Below are 18,722 nucleotides of genomic sequence, written 5' to 3'. Positions count from 1 at the left end.
ATGAATTTCAAGGAAAAATTCGAGCACTTTTTCTGACGCTATAACTTTTAAGTAGATATGATAAATAATTATTTGTTTTAGTTAAATTACTAAAATTTATTTGAAGATGAATTATGCAATATTATAATTTCTCAAATATTTCTTTAAAGACATAGTCGATTTTTTATTTTGTTCTGTTGCGACTTGTTTAAAGCTTTTCCCTTTTACCTTGGAGCAACACTAGAAAATTTAAATCAAGATCGATCCGACGAACAAAAGAGTTAATAAAAAGCATTGAAAATTTAGCTGGTCAGTGTTTGCGGAGAAAAATTTTGATTTTACAGAAATTCAAGCAATTCTAATATTGAAAATATGATATGCACACAATTTTAGTAATATCTGTTAATATCCTAAATTTTAATAACATTACAAATCACCAAAAATTACAATGGAAGAATCAATATTATTTCTCGTTAAATATTAATCTTTTATAAAACTTATCTACAATCTTTGTCATTTTTCCTAGGCCTTACAAAATATTATTAAAATAATAAGTAATAGTCGTCATTGTCTTCTTCATAATATATCGCAAAGCTATTTATTGAAAAAAAATATTTGTTTCTCAAGTACACTACTAAACTAAAATAATGTGTTATTCTTTAATCGATTGCTTTCAACTTTTTGGCGCTGTAACGGTGCTTTGTGGGGGGAGTGGCTTGTCACGTGACCCCACGGTTGTTGTCCGCTCCGCTGCTGCTGGCTGGCTGGCCGTCGAAATCAAGAGGGCCACTGCTGTCGTTCGTCGTGATTCGAGTCTGCAGATCAGGGTAGAGAAGCCGCCGAGAAAAGCAGAAAATGAGTGTTGCGTCCCAAGGTACGTGTTCGTCCAGCTGTTTAGTTGCTGCGCGCAAGGCCGTTCATTATCTCGATCAAAGGGTTCTCTGCCGCAATCAATAATATTTACGTGCACATACACGTCGACGTCACGAAATTCGCACCGACTCCTTTTTGCACAACGGCACAGCACACCTTTTGCAAATGAATCTCTGCACGTGCCCGAGACAAATCGGTCAAAATCTTTGTTGCTTTTACTCTCATTTGGGCTGTAAGGAGGAGCGGGGAAAATATTATTTTCTTTTCCGCATAATAGAATTATCGACAAGAGGCCCCGCCTTCTATTGCCGTTTCACTGCAGATTATTCCGCTTCTTAATTTGTCACGGTGCATTTTTGTTGCCGCTGCAGCTCGAGGAATCCGCAAATGAAAACAAAGAGGAGTAAGTTTAGCAAAGCGCCAAAATATGGCTGACTACGGTCAGTTGTCTCTGCTCGTTTTCGTCCCCCTTTGGGACTGGCAGCAGGCGCCTCCGGAGGCCCCAGAAAACGTTCCAATTCCGTGTAAAATCCCTTCATGTTTTTGAAAAATCTGTCCCCTACTTAAAATCATATTATTTTACTTGCAGGTGATGTTGCTGGCGCAGATGACCTGAGCCCCGATTCTGGGGTGTCGGCCGAGTTCCACGCCCTGAGCCCTGAGGAGCAGGAGGAGCAGCGGCGCCAGTGGCAGGCGGAGCTGGCCAAGGTGGAGGACGAGATCGCCACGTTCCGGCATGTGCTCGCCTCCAAGGTGAAACACTCCAATGAACTCAAACGCAAGCTCGGCATCACTGTGTGGAAAGAACTGCAGGACGACATGTCGCAAGGACTGAAAAATGTCAAGGAAACAGTTGTGTAAGCTGAAGATTTGCTGCTGATTTTGCACGTAATTAGCTGATCTCAAGCCTCAGTTTCCAGAAAACAGAATCTGTTGTTAAGACTGCAGCTGAAAAGACGACATCAATTCTCGGAGGCTTCGGAGTAGGACTCACCAGCAAAATCGGAGCCCTGAAAAATTCTGAATCTTTCCGTTCTTTTGAGGAGAAAATGGGATCTGCTTATGAGAATGTTAAGGTAAAACCTCAGTTCAAATCTGAAGAGAATAATAATTAAGTTAAATTGTCGTAGACTCGAGTCTCGTCGCGGTCCAATTCAGTGCAGAGTTTTGACGACGCCATTCGCGAGGCTGACTCAAAGCGGGTGACCCCTCTCGCCTCACCGACAATACCTGAGGATCGCCCTCTGGAATAAACTCCTACTCGCCTAATTCACTTTTCCAGGAGTCAATCATGTGCAAAACTCGCGTCCACTTTTTTCAACTGCTGCTGGTGTCCGCCTCTGTTGATTTCGTCTTAAGTGCTAATTTCTTCTGAAGATTTATCTTTTCAAAGGGGGCGGCGCCGCTTCAATGTCGATCATGTCACCTGTTGCAAAACTATTTTTCTCTTGTCAAGTCATACGCCCTTTTCATTAGTTGATTGAACACAGTTCACTGATTTACGCTGCTCGTGAAGGGAGGTAATGGTTAACCGGAAGGCTAGCTTCCATCGATTGTTGAATTAACAATCTCTCACTGAAAATTATTTGAAGAAAGATAATATATATATTATGACTATATTTATCACTTTGCGATCATTGTGTACTCCACGTGCTTTAATTAAGATGTAATGGTTTAATAAAATTGGAGGTACATAATAATGAAAAGTATTTTTTTTATGTTAAGTCCGTGGGGATGAGAAACTTTTTATTATGTTCATCTGGTCTAAAAATAATTTGATTGTATCTGTGAATTCAGTAACATGGGTGTTTTTTATGAGCTATGGTGAATGCAATAATAATTTTCAAATTGTTCGAACACGCGTTAACTTTTCAAAAACATTTGCTCAGACTGAGATTATTATTTAAGCCATTCATTGCTTTGTTTGTTCTATTAAAAATTACTTAATCAAATATTTATTAACACGTAAAATGTCTGGAATGTTCATATTTAGTAATAAATAATGGTGAAATTAAGAGTCACTTTGTTCCAAATAAATATTATTCCCCATTGACTGAAATTTTAGACGTTAAGCTTTGATCATCTGGTGTTTTTCAGCCTGAAGACTTCTGTACTATTGAGTCACATTTTATTCAAAACTGGAACTCATTAATGTGTTTCGTATGTTATATGGCGTTTAATTTAACGAATTTCATTAATGATGTAACTGTTTAAAGGAACCGTTCTAACGTAAAATCACAACAGAATCAGAATCAAGAAAATTAAAATACCAACACCATTTGAAAATTCTCAACCATTTAAATCAGAGCCATTCTGCGCAGAAACACAGCTTGACAAAGTAACAAAAAATTTTGATGTTCCACCATGTGATGGATGTTAAAGGGTTTTTAAATGATAGACGTGATTTTGTTTTGCTGTGATGCGTGTAGATTGCTGTGGAATCTCCTTTTATTATTCTGCAAAACCATAGCTAGTTTCATCTTGTAGTTATTCCAGTTTTGAGTCATCAATGGGCTTGGCTCCCGAAATTTGCATATTGTTTCTCCGGCGGCACTCAAGCGTCTCGTTTTTTGGCTGGAGCCGTGCCCACGCATTTGCATTACTTGTTAATCTTAACCAATAACTCGATAAACAAAAATAATTTATACGCAACAAGTGAGTGAGAGCGAGTTGCAAGTCTTTTTTACTTTTTGAATCAACTCCCCCCGGCACACACACAGGCACAAAACACCCTCTCTGGATCCACCCTGAAGTTTGTGCAAAGCAGCAAAGCCTTCTCTCCATTTTCTCTCTCTCTTTCTCTTCTCTCCACTTCGGATGGCACCGACCGCGAGATTATCCGACAAAACAAATGGCAGCAACAAAATCAGAGGCCTCCCGAGCCCCCCAGTCTTCCTGGAAAACGAGCGAGACCAAACAAAAGATTACATGCTGACGCTTAAACTGAAGAGCCATTATAGAGTGTCAAGACACATCCAATAACAATAGTTTTAAGGTTACGAGGCCTTTTGAGATAAAAGGACATTATATTTATTGTTTACATTCTGGGTTCCATGTCAAAACCAATCAATGCTGCAACAATTGAAGCATGCGTATATTAAACGAATCATAGGCACCCAGGGGGACGTTGTATAGGTAGAGAAGGGGAAAAGTGCCAAAAATGCATTTATAATTCAAATAAAAATCACGAGTTAGGCGGGTTTGAAAAATTAATGTCTTTAAATTTGCGCAACAGTAGCATCCAGCCAATTCAGCATTCACGCAGAGGGGACCCAATTTGGAAAATCAATACTAAACTGGTGTCTACTCCCCTTGTATAGCTTGTGTATCTTTAATCAAGTAAAATTCATAACCTGCACGAGCGCAAGTTATGGCCGTCAAAGGAGAAAAACATTCATCACAAAAAACAAACCTCAAGGAAAGGCGTTAGAACTTGTCCTGGAAGATGAAGAGGTTGTTAGTGGCGGCTACGGCGATTATGTTTTCTGATGGATGCCACGCCGTGTGCAGAATCTTCTTGCCAAAGTCCAGGCAGTCGACGCTGATTTCATCCTTCTTCCGCTTGCCACCCATGCCCACCTGGAAATGAATATTCTGTCAGCTTAACGGTCTTAAATTACAGATTAATTACAGCTTACCTTTCTGGGTTTGAGCACCGTGCGCGGCTTGGCAACTTCTCGAGATGCTTCGAGGGTAAGGTCGCGTTTCGTGGTGCGGTCAAACATACGGAAAAAGTTGTTGTATGAGCCGGTCATGATGGCTGTGTCGTTGCCATTCCAGCAGCACTCGAACTTGTCGAATATGCAGTCGCTCTCGTACAACGAGCACAGCTTTGCCCGCAAGTACTCGTGCACCTAATTAAAATTTCCGTTAATATTATAATCTCAAAATAACTTATTATCTTTGTGGTTGATGGAAAACCCATATTATGTTTTTTATAAATTAAGGCTAAGGAAATAAATTTACAAACGTTATCAGTTAGATGTTACATGTCGCCTAGAATACACGGCATTTTGGATCAAACTTCCCATTTGATATAGCAATTCTTGGATATTCAATTACAAAAATCATTAAGTATTCCAAACTGATGTTCATTTCCAGCTTTGACTTATTTGCATGCTTTGGGTAAAAATCAGCGTTCAAATTAAATTCACTTACAGCATAAGACTCGGTGGGTTTGGTCTCCATTCGCAGGTCCCACACCTTGACGGACAAATAGTCTCTGGAGACCATATACCTGCCAGAGTTTGACAGTTTCACATCCGAGATACTCGAAATTATTTCAGAGAAGAAACTCCTGTTAGTCGGATCTTCTGGCTCCTCAAACACTAAAATTTAAAATAGTTTAGAAACGGGTTAAAATGGAGCTTTTTCTATATTTACTTTTGGCGTGCTTATCACAGAGAGCGGCCTCACGCATGTCGCACAAGCGGATCGTGCCCTTGCTGCTCGAGTAGACGAAGACATTGCAGTCGATTGGATGGAACTCAGCGGCGGTGATCACCTCAGTCAGCTCCTCCATGTTGGTGGGTTTGATGTCGACGATATTGAAGCTCTGGTCGGTGATCTCCAAGTTCCACAGATTGATGCGCAGGTCATCCGCCGACAGGTAGGTTGCCTGGTCCGAGTTTACGCTTATCGAGTTTATGTGGTACGTATGCGCGTTGGCGAAAATGCGGCGCGGCGACGCCTCCACCATCAGCTCCATCGGCTTTATGACAGGTACCTGAAAAACCATGAATATATTTATTTAGCATGTATTGTAAAGTTTGGAATGGGAATTGAAAATTTATAATAAAATATAACTAAAATTATAAAAATTTATTTACTTCTTTTGGAATATAATTTAGCATCGTACAATATTTTATATTAAAATTTTAATTCAATATTTTTTAAGTCATAAGAGTATAATCAGTGATGGAGTAAAATATTGGCACATTTATAGCCTTTTCGTTTCACAGAGACGAAATAAATTACACGCAAAATCCATCAGATAATCAACTGTCAAATTAATAAGTTTTAATAACTGCAAGAAAAACCGTCAGAAATACTTAACTGACAAATACTTCGTGTGTGAGAATTGCACATAATAGCATCTTTACCATTAGTTGTTTTTTAATGCGAGTCAGTTTCGTTGACGTTGTAAAAACAAAGTTTACAAAATTTTTTACATGATTTCTTGACTAAAATTCCAGCAAAGATTGCAGTCATAAATATTTTAGGGATAGAATTTTAATTTATACTAAGAGAAAGCAAAATTGCGATATCAAGTTAGCACTCACTCTGAGCGAAGTGATGGAGGAGGGATCCCTCATCTGGCCGGAGTCCTCGCGCGTATTGTAGCCCTCGACCCTTTTGTCCCGCTCCGACACCTTCCATAATTTAATGGTCTTGTCGTTGGTCGAAAGCAAAAAATGCGCAGGGTTTTGCCGGTTTAGCCACCGGATCTTATTGATTTTCTCCTCAATCTCCAAACTCTTGAGGTAGTCGAACTCAGGTTCGTGGCTCTGGAAGGTTGAGTACACGTTGTACTCGCCCCGTCGAGGAATCGAGCTCTTCGACTGCAAAACAGACGGTTCCTATGATTAAAACACTCAAGTGAGTCGAACGAGGCACTCAGTCAAGTTCATAACGTTAGACGCATTTTTCTCCCTGTCACTACGGGACCTTGAAAAAGAGCGGGATTTTGGTTTTCACTCGCTTTATCGCTCGAGACGAACTTAAAAAGCTTGGACAACAACTTAAATCCCAACTACGACAAACTGCACAGAAAGTGGGATATATAGGGAAAGTTTATTACCTGAGGATCGCGCTGGAAAATAACGACGCGACCTCCCTTGTCGCCCGTGGCGAGAAGGTCGCCGGTGCTGTTGAATTCGACGCATGATATGATGTCGGCTGCCGAAAAAGCAACTGTTTAGCACGAGTCGGCGATTCGAGCAAAAAACATGACTCACCTTCAGTCACATCATCGTCCAGGGTCCCCTTGACCTGCGAGAAACACCACTGCACTTCGCCGTTGCCTGCGAAAGACATGAAAGAGGCCGTTAGTCAAGAGGTCGGAGGAGGCCCGATTCAGGGCCCGTTTTCGACGCCCGAACCACTCATCTCGCGCCGATTCGCCTGCCCGCCGACAGCACGCACGCTGGCCGAGTCACCGAGCCCCGCGTAGCTTGCTTAGGCGCCAAAAACGAGCCGATGAACACCGATTTTGCTCATAATTTGTTCGATCTCCGTTCTTTCAGCTAGCATAAACTCAAACAATGGCGACGCAGCCTCATACAGGTGGCAGCACCGCGCCGACCCCGCCCCCCGCTCAGCGTCCGTCTGCTGCCAATCGGAACGTGCTGCCGGTTCTTTTGACAAAAGCGCGCTCTGGAGTATTTTGACAATTCGATCGTTTATGAATACAAAACCTTGATTAATCGTCGACCAAAATAAAGAATCATCCTGACCTTTTAACACAATATGATTGGTTGTAGAAAAATTAAGTGAATATCAACCTTTTCAAGATAACTCTAGTGCGGTACTCTCACGTTATCAGGCAAATTATGTAGTTGTTGTTTGTTTGTGAAGAAGATTACGCTTTAATGTGTTCATGAACGCGAATGATGAATAAAAAATTAAGATTAAATAATGACAAGACCGTGATATGATTATTTTTCTTAATTTTTATATGAATCGCGTAACACGTCCTCTGGACGCTGTTTTATTCGAGTTGAAAAACTGTCAAGCTTTTTGTATTTCTTTCCATTTTTCACCATGCTCGCCGTCGATTCAATTAAAGTCGCAATGCTCTCGTTATTGTCACACGTTCGTTCAAAAGAGCTTCTATAATTAAAGCAGACGACAAGTGAGAATAAAAAGCGCAAGGCCACTATTATTCTTTGCCAACGCTGCGTAAACACACAAAACACCGGCAACGGACGCGCGCAACTCAGCTTGATTATTTTCGCATACGCAGAGTCATGTGCTCGCGCTCAGACAGTGCGGTGTAAATATAAACATAAAAAAACGTATATTGAACTCGTTTGAGGAAGTAGCCTCTGATGGGGCAATACTCAATTACGTCATTGAATGTATGAAATACTTGGGAAAAAATGTCTTTTAATTGAAAAGGAGATTAGTAGAATATTATGCCAAATGCCGAAAATGTAAAAGGACCCACAGAAGTTGAAATAAGGATTATATTGTTTTTTGAAATTTTAAAAATGTACGGCATAATTATTTTTCATGATGATAATTTGGAAATTTGTTGGAAATATTAATTTGAGAAAAAAATCGAGTCAGTAGAAGGCCATTGAATTTTGATTGTGTTCAGCAAAGTGCAGTCAATGAATTGGCAAGCTTAATAATTACGGGTAAAAATAGCTGTTGCTGAATACAAGAGTGAGTAGAATTAATAAATTATATTTTTGCACACAAATTTCCCAATTTTTATTAAAATTTGAAATTCACATAGACACATTTGCAAAAGTAAGTTTAATTGCGATTTGAATCTGTCACATATTGAGATGTTTTTTAAATGTTTGTGGACAAAAATGTCAAAAATCTTGATCAAATCACTGGCGTGTTCTATTTTAATTCAACTAATCTTTTCCAATTTGACGAAGTTAATCTTGTCTTGTATACATCATTTATCTGAACAAGGGAGAAGGGAGGTTTTTATGAATATATATATAAATTTTTTTGTATGATCGCTGAACACGCGACACGCGCTTTTCTCGATCCCGACTGCCGCTCTCAGCATGATTAAAATACTTACTGGGCTGTTGTCTCTTGGGATGGACGGCTGTGTTCAGAATTGAGCCGAGCCTGGTGAGGCTGGACTGCCGGCCAACCTTCTGCACCACCATATCGGCTGGTGCGGGGGGCGAGAGGGGGCGGGCCGCCCCCGCGGGAGACGGCGCCCGCCACGAGAAGCGGTGCTGCTGGTGTTCGCCCAGCTCGCTTTTGGGGTCCGCGGGGGTCCCGCCAGACGACCCCCACCACCCGTGGCCGCTGACAGATAGTATCTTGCACCCTGCTGCCTACCCCCTCGCTCCACGTCCTTGAAACACAGAAATTCATGGTTGATTAGTATAAAGTTAAACTTCTCGGTGTTTTTTAGCTTTAAATAAATGAGAGAAACAAACATACAAAAATTGGGTTAAATCAGTTTATGAGGAGAGCACACCTATTATTCCGAAGAATCGATTGTTTTTTACTGTCATCCTGTAGAGTTTGAAATTAGATGAAAATTTGTCATTGAGATTTTTTGTAATTTTTTGGTTTCTTTACGTTTAAAATTAGGAAGTTCTTGTAAATTATAGAATTCCAAATTATCAAAGTCCTGCTTATAAGTAGTTGCTTCATTTTACGAGACGTAGATTTTTACGTGAAATAAGGGAAGCACATTTCCCTACTTGAAATCTATTCCAGAAAATAGTGCGGTATTTTGGGTTTTTAATTTTTCAAGAGGGGATTTTTGCCCGTGGAGTTGGAGAACAAGTTTTACAGAAATCCGTCTCTTTTTAATAGTGCACAATGCAGTAATGAGTTCAATCAAAGCGGTGATTCAAAATTTCCTGCGGTGTTGAACATCTTGGCAGTAATATAACTCTATACAAGTGCGATTGTACATTAAAGCTGTTTCGACATCCCCATGCACTCTTCCACTTTGAGAGTCCTGGTCTATTTTCAGCTCGTACTCATTTTTTCCCGTATGAAGCTCGTGATTGTCATGAAGGATGTTAAAAATGCAAGAAAATCAATGCGATTGTATGCTACGCGGGAGAATAAAGCCGCTCATTTGCTCTGGTGCTGCGAGAGATGATGCAAAAGTGCAATTTGCGCCGTTCTCGTCGTGCGCACATCAAACAATGGAGGACAAATTTTCAAGAAGGAATGCCGCCGGCTCTTTTCCTCTCAACTGTTTGTCTGCTGCTTTTTGTACTCCTTCGCTGACACTGCTTTTCGTTTTTACATAAATAAAACATTGCCCATGTGCGGTGCTCAAAAATGGTGAAAAGAAAAATTCTTTTGCACTCGCAGTGCAGCAGATGGTGGCTATACAAGCGCGGCGCGAGAGCGAGAGGTAAAGGTCTCGACCTTGCACAGCTCGAGGTCGGCGCATTTTTCAAAAATCCTTTCCCCGTCCCGCGCCTCTGTGTGGAACTACGACAATTTTGACCTCTCCTCCTTTTTCTTTGCTCAATCTGGTCAGCACTCGACGAGGGCAGAAGACGAAGCTACTTTTCCATTAATTTTAAAACAAGTCTACGCACCGGCAGCTCCGTTGTTGCTTTTGAGAGTAATAAAAAAAACGGAAACTTAAGCTTGTGAAGAACGAAATCGGCTTTTGCATGCGAAGAGATGAGGCAACGAGAGCGACGCATTACAAATAAAAGAGCATACGATGAGAAGCAAAGTTCTCTTTTAATTTAATCCGTGTAGCGCGCGCTGTACATTAAATCTCGGCGCTGGCTGCTGCGAGCGGTGTGCTCACTGGCCGGCTCGTTCCCATTCACACATAAGAGAGCGATACACATACACAAGGGAAAATTGCCACATCCTCTTTTGTTCTATTGCACTCGGCATTTTATTAATAAATTCATCTGCAGCCAGCAAGCATGCCGCGTGCTGGCTACATGCATTTGTCCCTGCAATTAGGGAAATTGTCCGAGAGGCAGCCAGCGGACTTTGTTGCGAGGTTGCTAACTCGCATTTGTCCCTGCAATTAGGGAAATTGTCCGAGAGGCAGCCAGCGGACTTTGTTGCGAGGTTGCTAACTCGCGGAGAGTTGGAATTCGCAAATTGATCTCGACCTCTGCTTGCAGATTATTCATGTATCCACTTTTTATTTTGCTTTTTTTTCAAACCTTGTTCACACGATGGTGTCATCCTGGAATGTCACTTTGATTAATTACGCATACGTTAATTATGTATACATCACTCAAACATATTGCATTCAAATATTTAAAACCAAGATATATATTAAACTCCGGAAGCTGCCTATTTTCAATGCATAAAAATTTCCGAAGGATTGGATTCAGGTATTCGGTTAAAAGTCAAAAGTTACCTAAATAGAGCTGGATCTTTTTTTTAAAAAAAGTGGCCGCAAATTTTTAGCATGCTTTTCAAATGCTGAGAACTTGTATCTCTAATACACTTCTTGAAATCTTATTTTATTCACAACAAAGAGTTTCCCCAAAGAGTGTCACGCACCGTTGGATAGATCTCGACGAGAGGAATTAAAATTTGTTGAGGACATAATGGTCAAGCGCTGCAAATTTTGAAGAAAAATTTTTGGCAAAATATTAATTTTAATCTATCAAAGCCATTATTCGACGAAGAAGCGTGCTCTCGCAGCCAATATCCTTGGGAAGCGTAAATTTACTTTGGTATGTGAGGGAAAGGAGTAAAGAAAAAAAATCTGTGGAACTCAGACATGTGTTGACGGGGGATGTATCATTAAAAAGAAAATGTTACTTCCTCAAATCCTCAAGCACAAGCTGCACTGGCTGGAATTTACAGGATGTGCCCTATTTTTTTTTCTTTAAAACAAATAAAGCTCTAATTTTATCTTCCTTTCTAACGGGTTAAGCATTATTTTTCTCTAGATTTTATGCCATTACAAATATTCCCTTGCAGAAATTCCATTTAAGAGCGCAGAGAGTCATGGGGACAGGCACATAACGTAGCACATACTTGCTATCTCTGTTGTTGTATGAAGGACAGGCTGCGAAGAAAAGGATTGCGTGTGTTTGCTCTTGAGAATGTACAGATGAGAGGCACAAATAGTGTCAATTTACCCTCCCTGACGCAGATACGCGTCAAATTAGCATACATAAATCACTCATTTGGCGCAACAAACGCGGTATATCGGCGCCAGATATTTATACAAAAGCAGCGAGCACCGAGAGAGAAAAAAACAAAGCTATATATAGACGGCTTCTTATTTTATTTCAATTCTAACCGAACAACTCGGTGTCTCGACCTCTCTTTACGATTTCATCTGCGTATTGGTGCGCAAGGTGATCGGGATCTTTCTTGCCAATGCCCCCCGCGAGTGCTCTTTCTTAATAATATGTACAGCCGCTGGATAAAAGAAGTGAAAAACGCGTCTGATCTTTTATTTGCCCAGTCAGGGACAAGTGTGGATCGTGCAGTGTATTATATTAAACGCCTTGACCCGTACAAATCTTCAGTAGCGTGTTGCTCTACTGTGCTCAGCGTATATAAATACAAACGCACGCCTTAAAAGCCCTGCTGCGCAACTGACTGAGTGAGCTGGACGATAAAATAAATTGAAATTGGTGGGTTGAAGTTTAGAGGCAATTTTTCACGTTCGTGAAGTAGGGCTGTCACAAAATGTGGTATATTACATTGACTTTAAAGAGAATCCCGAAGAATTGTTGTTCCACTGAAGAGATTTTGACGAGAAGATTGCCAAAAACCATTTTGAGAATATCAGAAAAATGCCTCTTTTTCGATTACTCTATGTGGCTGTTTAGATCTAAAATTATTATTGGAAAGCAGGAGAATTTTCAAGAAAAATCAGCTCTCTGTTTCAAATGGTTAAATTGAAAAGAAATAAAATAAAATTTACATTTTTATAGCCACTTTCTAATGATTTTACAGTGATGTCTAGATAAATCTTATGGCTTTAAATTAATTATTTTCAGTATTAGATGATGCAACGGCATAAGGATTTTTCTGGATTTCATAGTATCAGATACTTTAAAATCCTGAATATATTTCTGTCCTCTGAGTTAAAATAACCGCATGTTTCGGATTGTTCTTGATTATTGACCCACTGAATTGCACGAGTGCTTCAAACAGGAGGGCTCCCTGATAATTTAAATCCAACAATTTTCTCTCAATAAAAACTGTTTTCAATGTTGCCCTTCCGGGGGGGGGGGGACTTTTAAATATTGTAAAAATCTAGTAAAAAGTATGTTCAATTTAATACAAACAAGATTTGTAAATTTTGCAATGCACAAAATTGCAAAACAGCCAAAAAATGGTTTCATCTGAGTTTTCAATTATATTTCCAATTTCGACATAAAAAAACAGTAAAAATTGAAATATGTCAATATTATCGACACTCCTTTATTTCTTCGTGTCAGCAACAAACTGATTTTTCAAAATTATTTTTTTGGTCACTGGGCATAAAATTTCATGGTTTGGCAAATAAATCAATTTTATTAAATAAAAAATCAAATAAACCGTCCTGGTCCCGGTAAAATTGCGCAACGTTCAACAAACACCCAAATTTTCATTGTCAAATTCAATGTTGACCTTTTCTTGCAACAAGGAAATTCGCATTAATTTGGTTGTTGAAAGTTGCACAATTTTAGCGGGACCAGGACGAAATCAATTTTATTTGCCGGAAAATATAGGATCTTACGATATACCCGATATTACCTATAAACGACGTTTGTTCAAGCCAATTGTTGGTTTGAAAACGCTTGGTGGCACTTGATTGTTGACGATCGCCAAGAATTTAATCCCATTTAACCAGCAGTTTTATTCAACAATCAATGCAAAAAAAGTTGTATTAATTATGTACAAAAAATGGCGAACAAATTACACCATCAGTTGGCCATTAAAAAGCCAAAATACTATAATTTTTAAGTAAATCTTATGTAAGATTAGAGCCCGAATTATAAATTTATGATAAAGCATAAATCACCTTTAACAGAGACGGGTAAATTTAATTATGTTTTATCTAACTGCGCAGTAGATATCGCAAATTCAAGAGTGATTGAGACCGAAATAGGCTATAGATCATTGACACAAGTGTGTATAAAGAATGAATGAGCGAGAGAACACGATGCGCGCGCGGCTCAGATGGGGAGCAGATTGAATTCTAGTTGAGCAGCAGCCGGGAAATGACTTTCCCATAGCGGTCGGGAATGCGGACAAGTCGTCGCGAGGGCGAAATTGCGAACGGTTCGCATTCCCTCTTTTCCGCGCGCGCAAACAAAACCGTTTCCCGAGTTCGTTCTGCTCGCCCTTCGTCGCCCGCTGGCTCCACTTTTCTTGTGCGCGCGTGACGAACAGAAAAATATGTCTCGTCGGTATATTGAGATCATATTTGCTGACGGACTATGGCTGACTGACTTGGCTTTTCAAGCGATGCCAAAATGAAAATTGAACAATGCGTGCGCGGCGCTGCCTGTGTTTACGCCGCGTGCGGTTTGGCTTTCGAATTTAGTGCTCGCGGTTTTTAAAAAGACTGACGAGACACACTCGATTTAATACTTTTCTCTTTTTTGGGTCAAGGTTCACGTTCTCTTTGAAAGTGCGCGATTCAAATGCGCTGCGCGCGGCCAGCAGGAAGAATTCCCTGTGTGCTTTTGAATGTTGCGTCTGGTAGCAATTGTTTTGCAACCAATTCAAATGGAAAATGATCATAATGATGCTATTATAATGTCTATTTTTACAGGATTTCTGCCAAAACTTTTGACACGAAATTTTAAGCCAAATTTCAAAGTTGTTGAAAATAAACAGTCGAGTATAAGAGCTCATCTGTCTTAAAAAATGAGGTTCGAAACGATTGTAAAGTATGGCAGAAGCACAAGTGGTTGTGAAAATTCGTAAAAGTATAAATTAAATGCTTCGGTATGAAGCAAGCTGTTTATTTTTCCGCATTTCTACTGAAATTTGCAGAAATTTTGAGGTATATACAGAAAAATAAACAGCTTACTACACTTTGAGGAAGCAGCTGCATTTAATCCTGTATAACATCCAACAAAGAAGGATTTTATATTCGGAACAAAAAAAGGAAAGCAAAAATCCAGCTGAAAATTTTTTTGATTGATGACAATATATGTTTAGGAGAACTGACCCATCTCAATGATTTATTAGTATTTCTTGTTTTCTTTTTTATCCAAAATGCTGAATTTGGAAGTGAATTCAGGTTGAAGATTATGTTTAACCGCATGAGATTATTCAAACTGCAGCAAAATTAACTAAACCTTCAAATTTTGAACTTAAATATTGCTATGGGATTTTTAACAACTAAATCAAATTTTAAATTTCTAAGGACAAGAGTTTGTGATCGAAAAGTAATGGAAGTCCAGTAAAAATTAGAGGTCTCGGCCGCGTAATTTTCAGCTGTGGTTGGCTGAACCAGATTCAGCCAAATTATGGCTCGGCGGCTGAGAATTTTTCCGGTGGATGGCGTGGCTGACAAAATTTAATAAGGTCGTGAACCTTAATCGTGCCCGATAGCCCAAAGACCAATATTTTCTCTGGCACTTTTGAATTTTTAAGAATGTTTTACCGGCTGGCGTAGCTACTTAACAGCTTGGCCAAATTCCCCGTAACCAAAAATTTGCTGGCTGGCACGGTGTAGAGCAGCTGGCTGAGAGCTTATATAGCTTTAGTTAAAATAAGATTATTTTTGATCAGGTCAAGACAAGAATCACAAAAAGCGAATGGCATCTCGTTAATGATATTAAGTTGAAAAGCCAAATACTGAACAGGATTGGATATTCACACGGTTTTTAAGCAAAAAAATTTATCTTTTTGATTTGGATTTGTGCTCGATTTGAGGGATTTTCCATTTATTTTCTCTGACAGTTTTCTTACTGAGAGTTAAGTATACACATTGGGGGAATCAAATTTTATGAGCTATATTATTTAATAAAAAAGAGATTCGCAAGTTTCATATGAAATTTAATTTTTTTTTTCTCTGTCAAAAATACAAACAGTTTTCTATGGCAACTTTTCATTTGACTATGAAATTTCCAAGTTTTACGATACTTTGGAGCTCAGTTAAAAACACAAAGTTTCCATGGATAAATGTTTTTCGCTCGTGAATATTCACAAGAAAATAAATAGTGACAGCAAAAATTATGTTAATTCGGAGGAAACTTTTGCTCGTGGCGAGAAGTGCGTCGATTGCGTTTGGCTGCGTACGACTTTTCTTGGGATGCGAACCAAAACTTGGTGCGCACACAGGTGATAACTTTTGTTGTTATCACGATACGACGCACGGTGCGTGACACTTTTTCTTTATCAGAGGCGTGCAGGAAAATATTCCGCCAGGTTTGGCCCCCGCGAGCAAATAATTGACGACGGCGTCACACCAGCGTGAAGAAAAACAAGAGTCTTTTGTTTTGAATGCCGCCGTCGCCGTGCGACTCGAGTGGCACACGGGGGGAGCGGGGGTGTTTGGACTGAACAACAGGCGACTCGCCACTCATATATATGTGTGTGTGTGTGTGTGTTCAGCACAAGACAATAATTTCGTCTCGTGCGGACGGGCACGTCCACACCGATTTCGGTGTATCAAGTTGCGCCGCAGCCGACTCCGAGACGCGGGTTGCGATGACGCTTCAGTTCTGCTGGACTTTTAAATTGAGTTTGACAACTCACTGCCTCTTGAAAGCAAACTACTTGAGTTTTCTTATATAGATACTTGAGAAGAGTGTGCTCAATTTGTTTATCGCTCTCACTTCTGCTTCTGTCCAAGTTAAATTAGAAAAAAATTAAAAATACGTGTTTTCTGACCTATATATAAAATAGATCCACTTAAAAATTGCAAAGATTGTCCATATATAACCTTTGAAACGTACTAACACTGAGTTTCTATCAATTCTCACAATCTAATCACCGCTACTTTTGCTTGGATTAATGTAGAAAATTAAATATAACATACTCTTCAAAGGCTCATAGTGTTTATTGAAAAAGCGGCGTTTAATCAGTAAAAATTATTATTGGTATTATCTGCGCTAACGGGTTTTATTATTCTCCAGTGAAACATATTTCGTGAGGATGACTCTCTTCTCAATACAGAAATTTCTTTCACTACAAGAGACAACACAATAAATGAATAGCCTGTGTAGTCAACCTTTTCTGTCTTACGCCTATATATATACTGTTGTAAAAAAGCAGACCGGTAAATCACTCAATTAAAACGACAACAGGCTCGCTCTTAATTGCAATTAACAGTGTGACGTTTCCCATTAAAAATCAGTGGAGCTTTAATTTCAGTTTGTAATAAGGAAAGAGCTAATCATGGCTCGTGTGCCGCTTCATGAAATAATATGCATTACATCAGAGGGATGATAAATAATGATGATCTTTCAGGCGAACCAATCAATAAAATTGCGTGCGTTTGAGTAACAGGCCTGCTCATCAAAAATGTAATCTGAAAATTTTATTGCATTTCCTCGAACAGCGCAGCAATCAGAATCGTGAATGGACAGTAAACCTTAAACAGATTTGCACAGAAGTTTATTTTGATCATTGCTTAACGAAAAAGCCGTGTGTTACTCAAGCGAGAAAGCCCATTTTGCAGGCGATCGTTTGAAAACCAAATAAACATTTCGGGGTGAAAGAAAAGTTGCTACTGATCCACGCATTTATTGATTCAAAATCCTGCTTTTGAGAGATAAGAAGTCTTTTTCCTTTCGAGATTTACTTGCTCTCTCCGTTCAATCGATTTCCTTTCATACCGTCCGCATGCATATGAAAATATAAGCACGCGTCGCACGACCGCTTTGAGTTTCGTATATTTGCTCTCAAAAAAGCGAAAAAATAAAAAAGCCCGCTTGAAGCTCATAAAAAGCGGCTTAAAACCGAAGCCTCAAAAAGGGGGCAACACACATGTCAAGAGAGTTTATGTATATATATACACGCAAAAAAGTGTGTGCGTGCATACGTGCGAGGCTAAAAATAAAATAACCCGTCGGCCGGAGCAAGTTCGCCTGCTGAAGGCAAATCACTCTCTTCACCAGACCGAGATTCAGCAGACGTGCCACCACTTGATTAAATTAATTGAGCCCTGATTAGGCAGCTTCAGACAATCGACTGAATGCTCAATCTGGCTTTAATCGCTTCACGTCGCATGTATCGATTGAAAATTGAGATCGCTTAAGCTGCTGCAGCCGGTCGGCCCTTGGAATTAATGGCCTAGTGGACAAACTCCATATATGAGCTGGACATTATAGGTAGGTGGAACGTGCAAATAAGAGCGAGAAAAAGCCACGCAGCCTTGGACCCATCTGGTCGAGCATATTTTTTCATTCGAGAGCGGCGACTCATACCGAAAAATGGGTCACGCGCTCACGCACTTGGGTGTAATATATATCTATCTAGAAATACACCTTCATCCTTGATGGTCGGCGTAATCTATTTTCCAAGAGTGGCGCACACCCAAAATCGACCTCGTCTGAAAAAAGTGTATTTTTCCTTCCTCTCGCATTTTCTTGCAGGTTATTTTGCGCAGCAAGATAAAAAAGAACTCTCGAGTAAATATTAATTTTAGTGTCAACTCGGTAAATACTCACAGAACGGCGGGGTTTCCTTATTCTAGTCGTATGCTGAATTCCACACAGCTCCTGTTTCGCGCTTTGGTGTGGGGAAAATTGTCACGCGTGTGGAACGGTGCGCGGCGCGGCTCGTTGGTGCGCTGCGAAGAAAGTCTCGGTCCGTGGCCACTGTCTGACTGACTGACTGACTGAGCGATGGAGAGGAAAGAAGCTGAGAGAGATGCGATCTGACTGGGGGAACGTCGACGGCGAGGGCTGCATAGCTCGCAGGCGCCAAGTTCGCCTCCCTCTCGGCCGCGCACCGTGCGAAATAATGAGAATAGCAACCCTCGCGCGCGCTAATTGCATTTTCTGCGTCGTCACGGAGCCGGAAAATCACAAATTACCGATCGGGCATTTCTACCTGATCAATCATTTCCCGCTCCCGCAGCTTTAATGAGAATTTTTATTAGGATGCGTGTACTTAATATTTTACGCTATTTCCTAGTGCGATTGATTATTCCAAACAAATTGATTTAAATGATTACTGCTACATAAAGTATGTGTATTTTATATTGGAACAAAATAGCATCTTAGAAGGAATTGGTAAATAGGGCACGGAGA

General features: G+C 40.1%; 2 protein-coding genes across 6 annotated transcripts; one reads left to right on the top strand and one right to left on the bottom strand.

Annotated features, from left to right (window-relative positions):
- The first annotated feature begins 693 nt into the window (after positions 1 to 693).
- LOC135947124 (tumor protein D52) lies at positions 694 to 2,869 on the top strand. 3 transcript variants are annotated; one of them, XM_065495715.1, is made up of 4 exons: positions 694 to 853; positions 1,442 to 1,709; positions 1,760 to 1,928; positions 1,983 to 2,869. In XM_065495715.1, exons 1-4 carry the CDS (start codon positions 835 to 837, stop codon positions 2,103 to 2,105), a joined length of 579 nt encoding a protein of 192 aa, XP_065351787.1. In that variant the 5' UTR covers positions 694 to 834; the 3' UTR covers positions 2,106 to 2,869. The 3 variants fall into 3 exon arrangements, with proteins under 3 accessions (XP_065351787.1, XP_065351789.1, XP_065351788.1); XM_065495717.1 differs by having other exon boundaries at positions 695 to 853; positions 1,766 to 1,928; XM_065495716.1 differs by lacking the exon at positions 694 to 853 and adding an exon at positions 1,108 to 1,255.
- A 387-nt stretch (positions 2,870 to 3,256) lies between these two features.
- On the bottom strand, positions 3,257 to 18,308 carry tws (protein phosphatase 2 regulatory subunit tws). 3 transcript variants are annotated; one of them, XM_065495710.1, is made up of 10 exons: positions 18,138 to 18,308; positions 8,618 to 8,902; positions 6,810 to 6,875; positions 6,653 to 6,750; positions 6,135 to 6,431; positions 5,236 to 5,578; positions 5,011 to 5,180; positions 4,491 to 4,706; positions 4,265 to 4,431; positions 3,257 to 3,747 (listed from the first exon to the last, which is right to left on the bottom strand). In XM_065495710.1, exons 2-9 carry the CDS (start codon positions 8,706 to 8,708, stop codon positions 4,279 to 4,281), a joined length of 1,434 nt encoding a protein of 477 aa, XP_065351782.1. In that variant the 5' UTR covers positions 8,709 to 8,902; positions 18,138 to 18,308; the 3' UTR covers positions 3,257 to 3,747; positions 4,265 to 4,278. The 3 variants fall into 3 exon arrangements, with proteins under 3 accessions (XP_065351782.1, XP_065351783.1, XP_065351784.1); XM_065495711.1 differs by having other exon boundaries at positions 6,135 to 6,413; positions 18,138 to 18,307; XM_065495712.1 differs by lacking the exons at positions 8,618 to 8,902; positions 18,138 to 18,308 and adding an exon at positions 6,954 to 7,153.
- Between the last annotated feature and the right edge of the window lie 414 nt (positions 18,309 to 18,722).

This window comes from Cloeon dipterum, chromosome X (genome assembly GCF_949628265.1).
Source record: "Cloeon dipterum chromosome X, ieCloDipt1.1, whole genome shotgun sequence".
Taxonomy (NCBI): Eukaryota; Metazoa; Arthropoda; class Insecta; order Ephemeroptera; family Baetidae; genus Cloeon; species Cloeon dipterum.
Note: the sequence above shows the minus strand (reverse complement) of the source record. Positions and strands in the feature narration are given on the sequence as shown.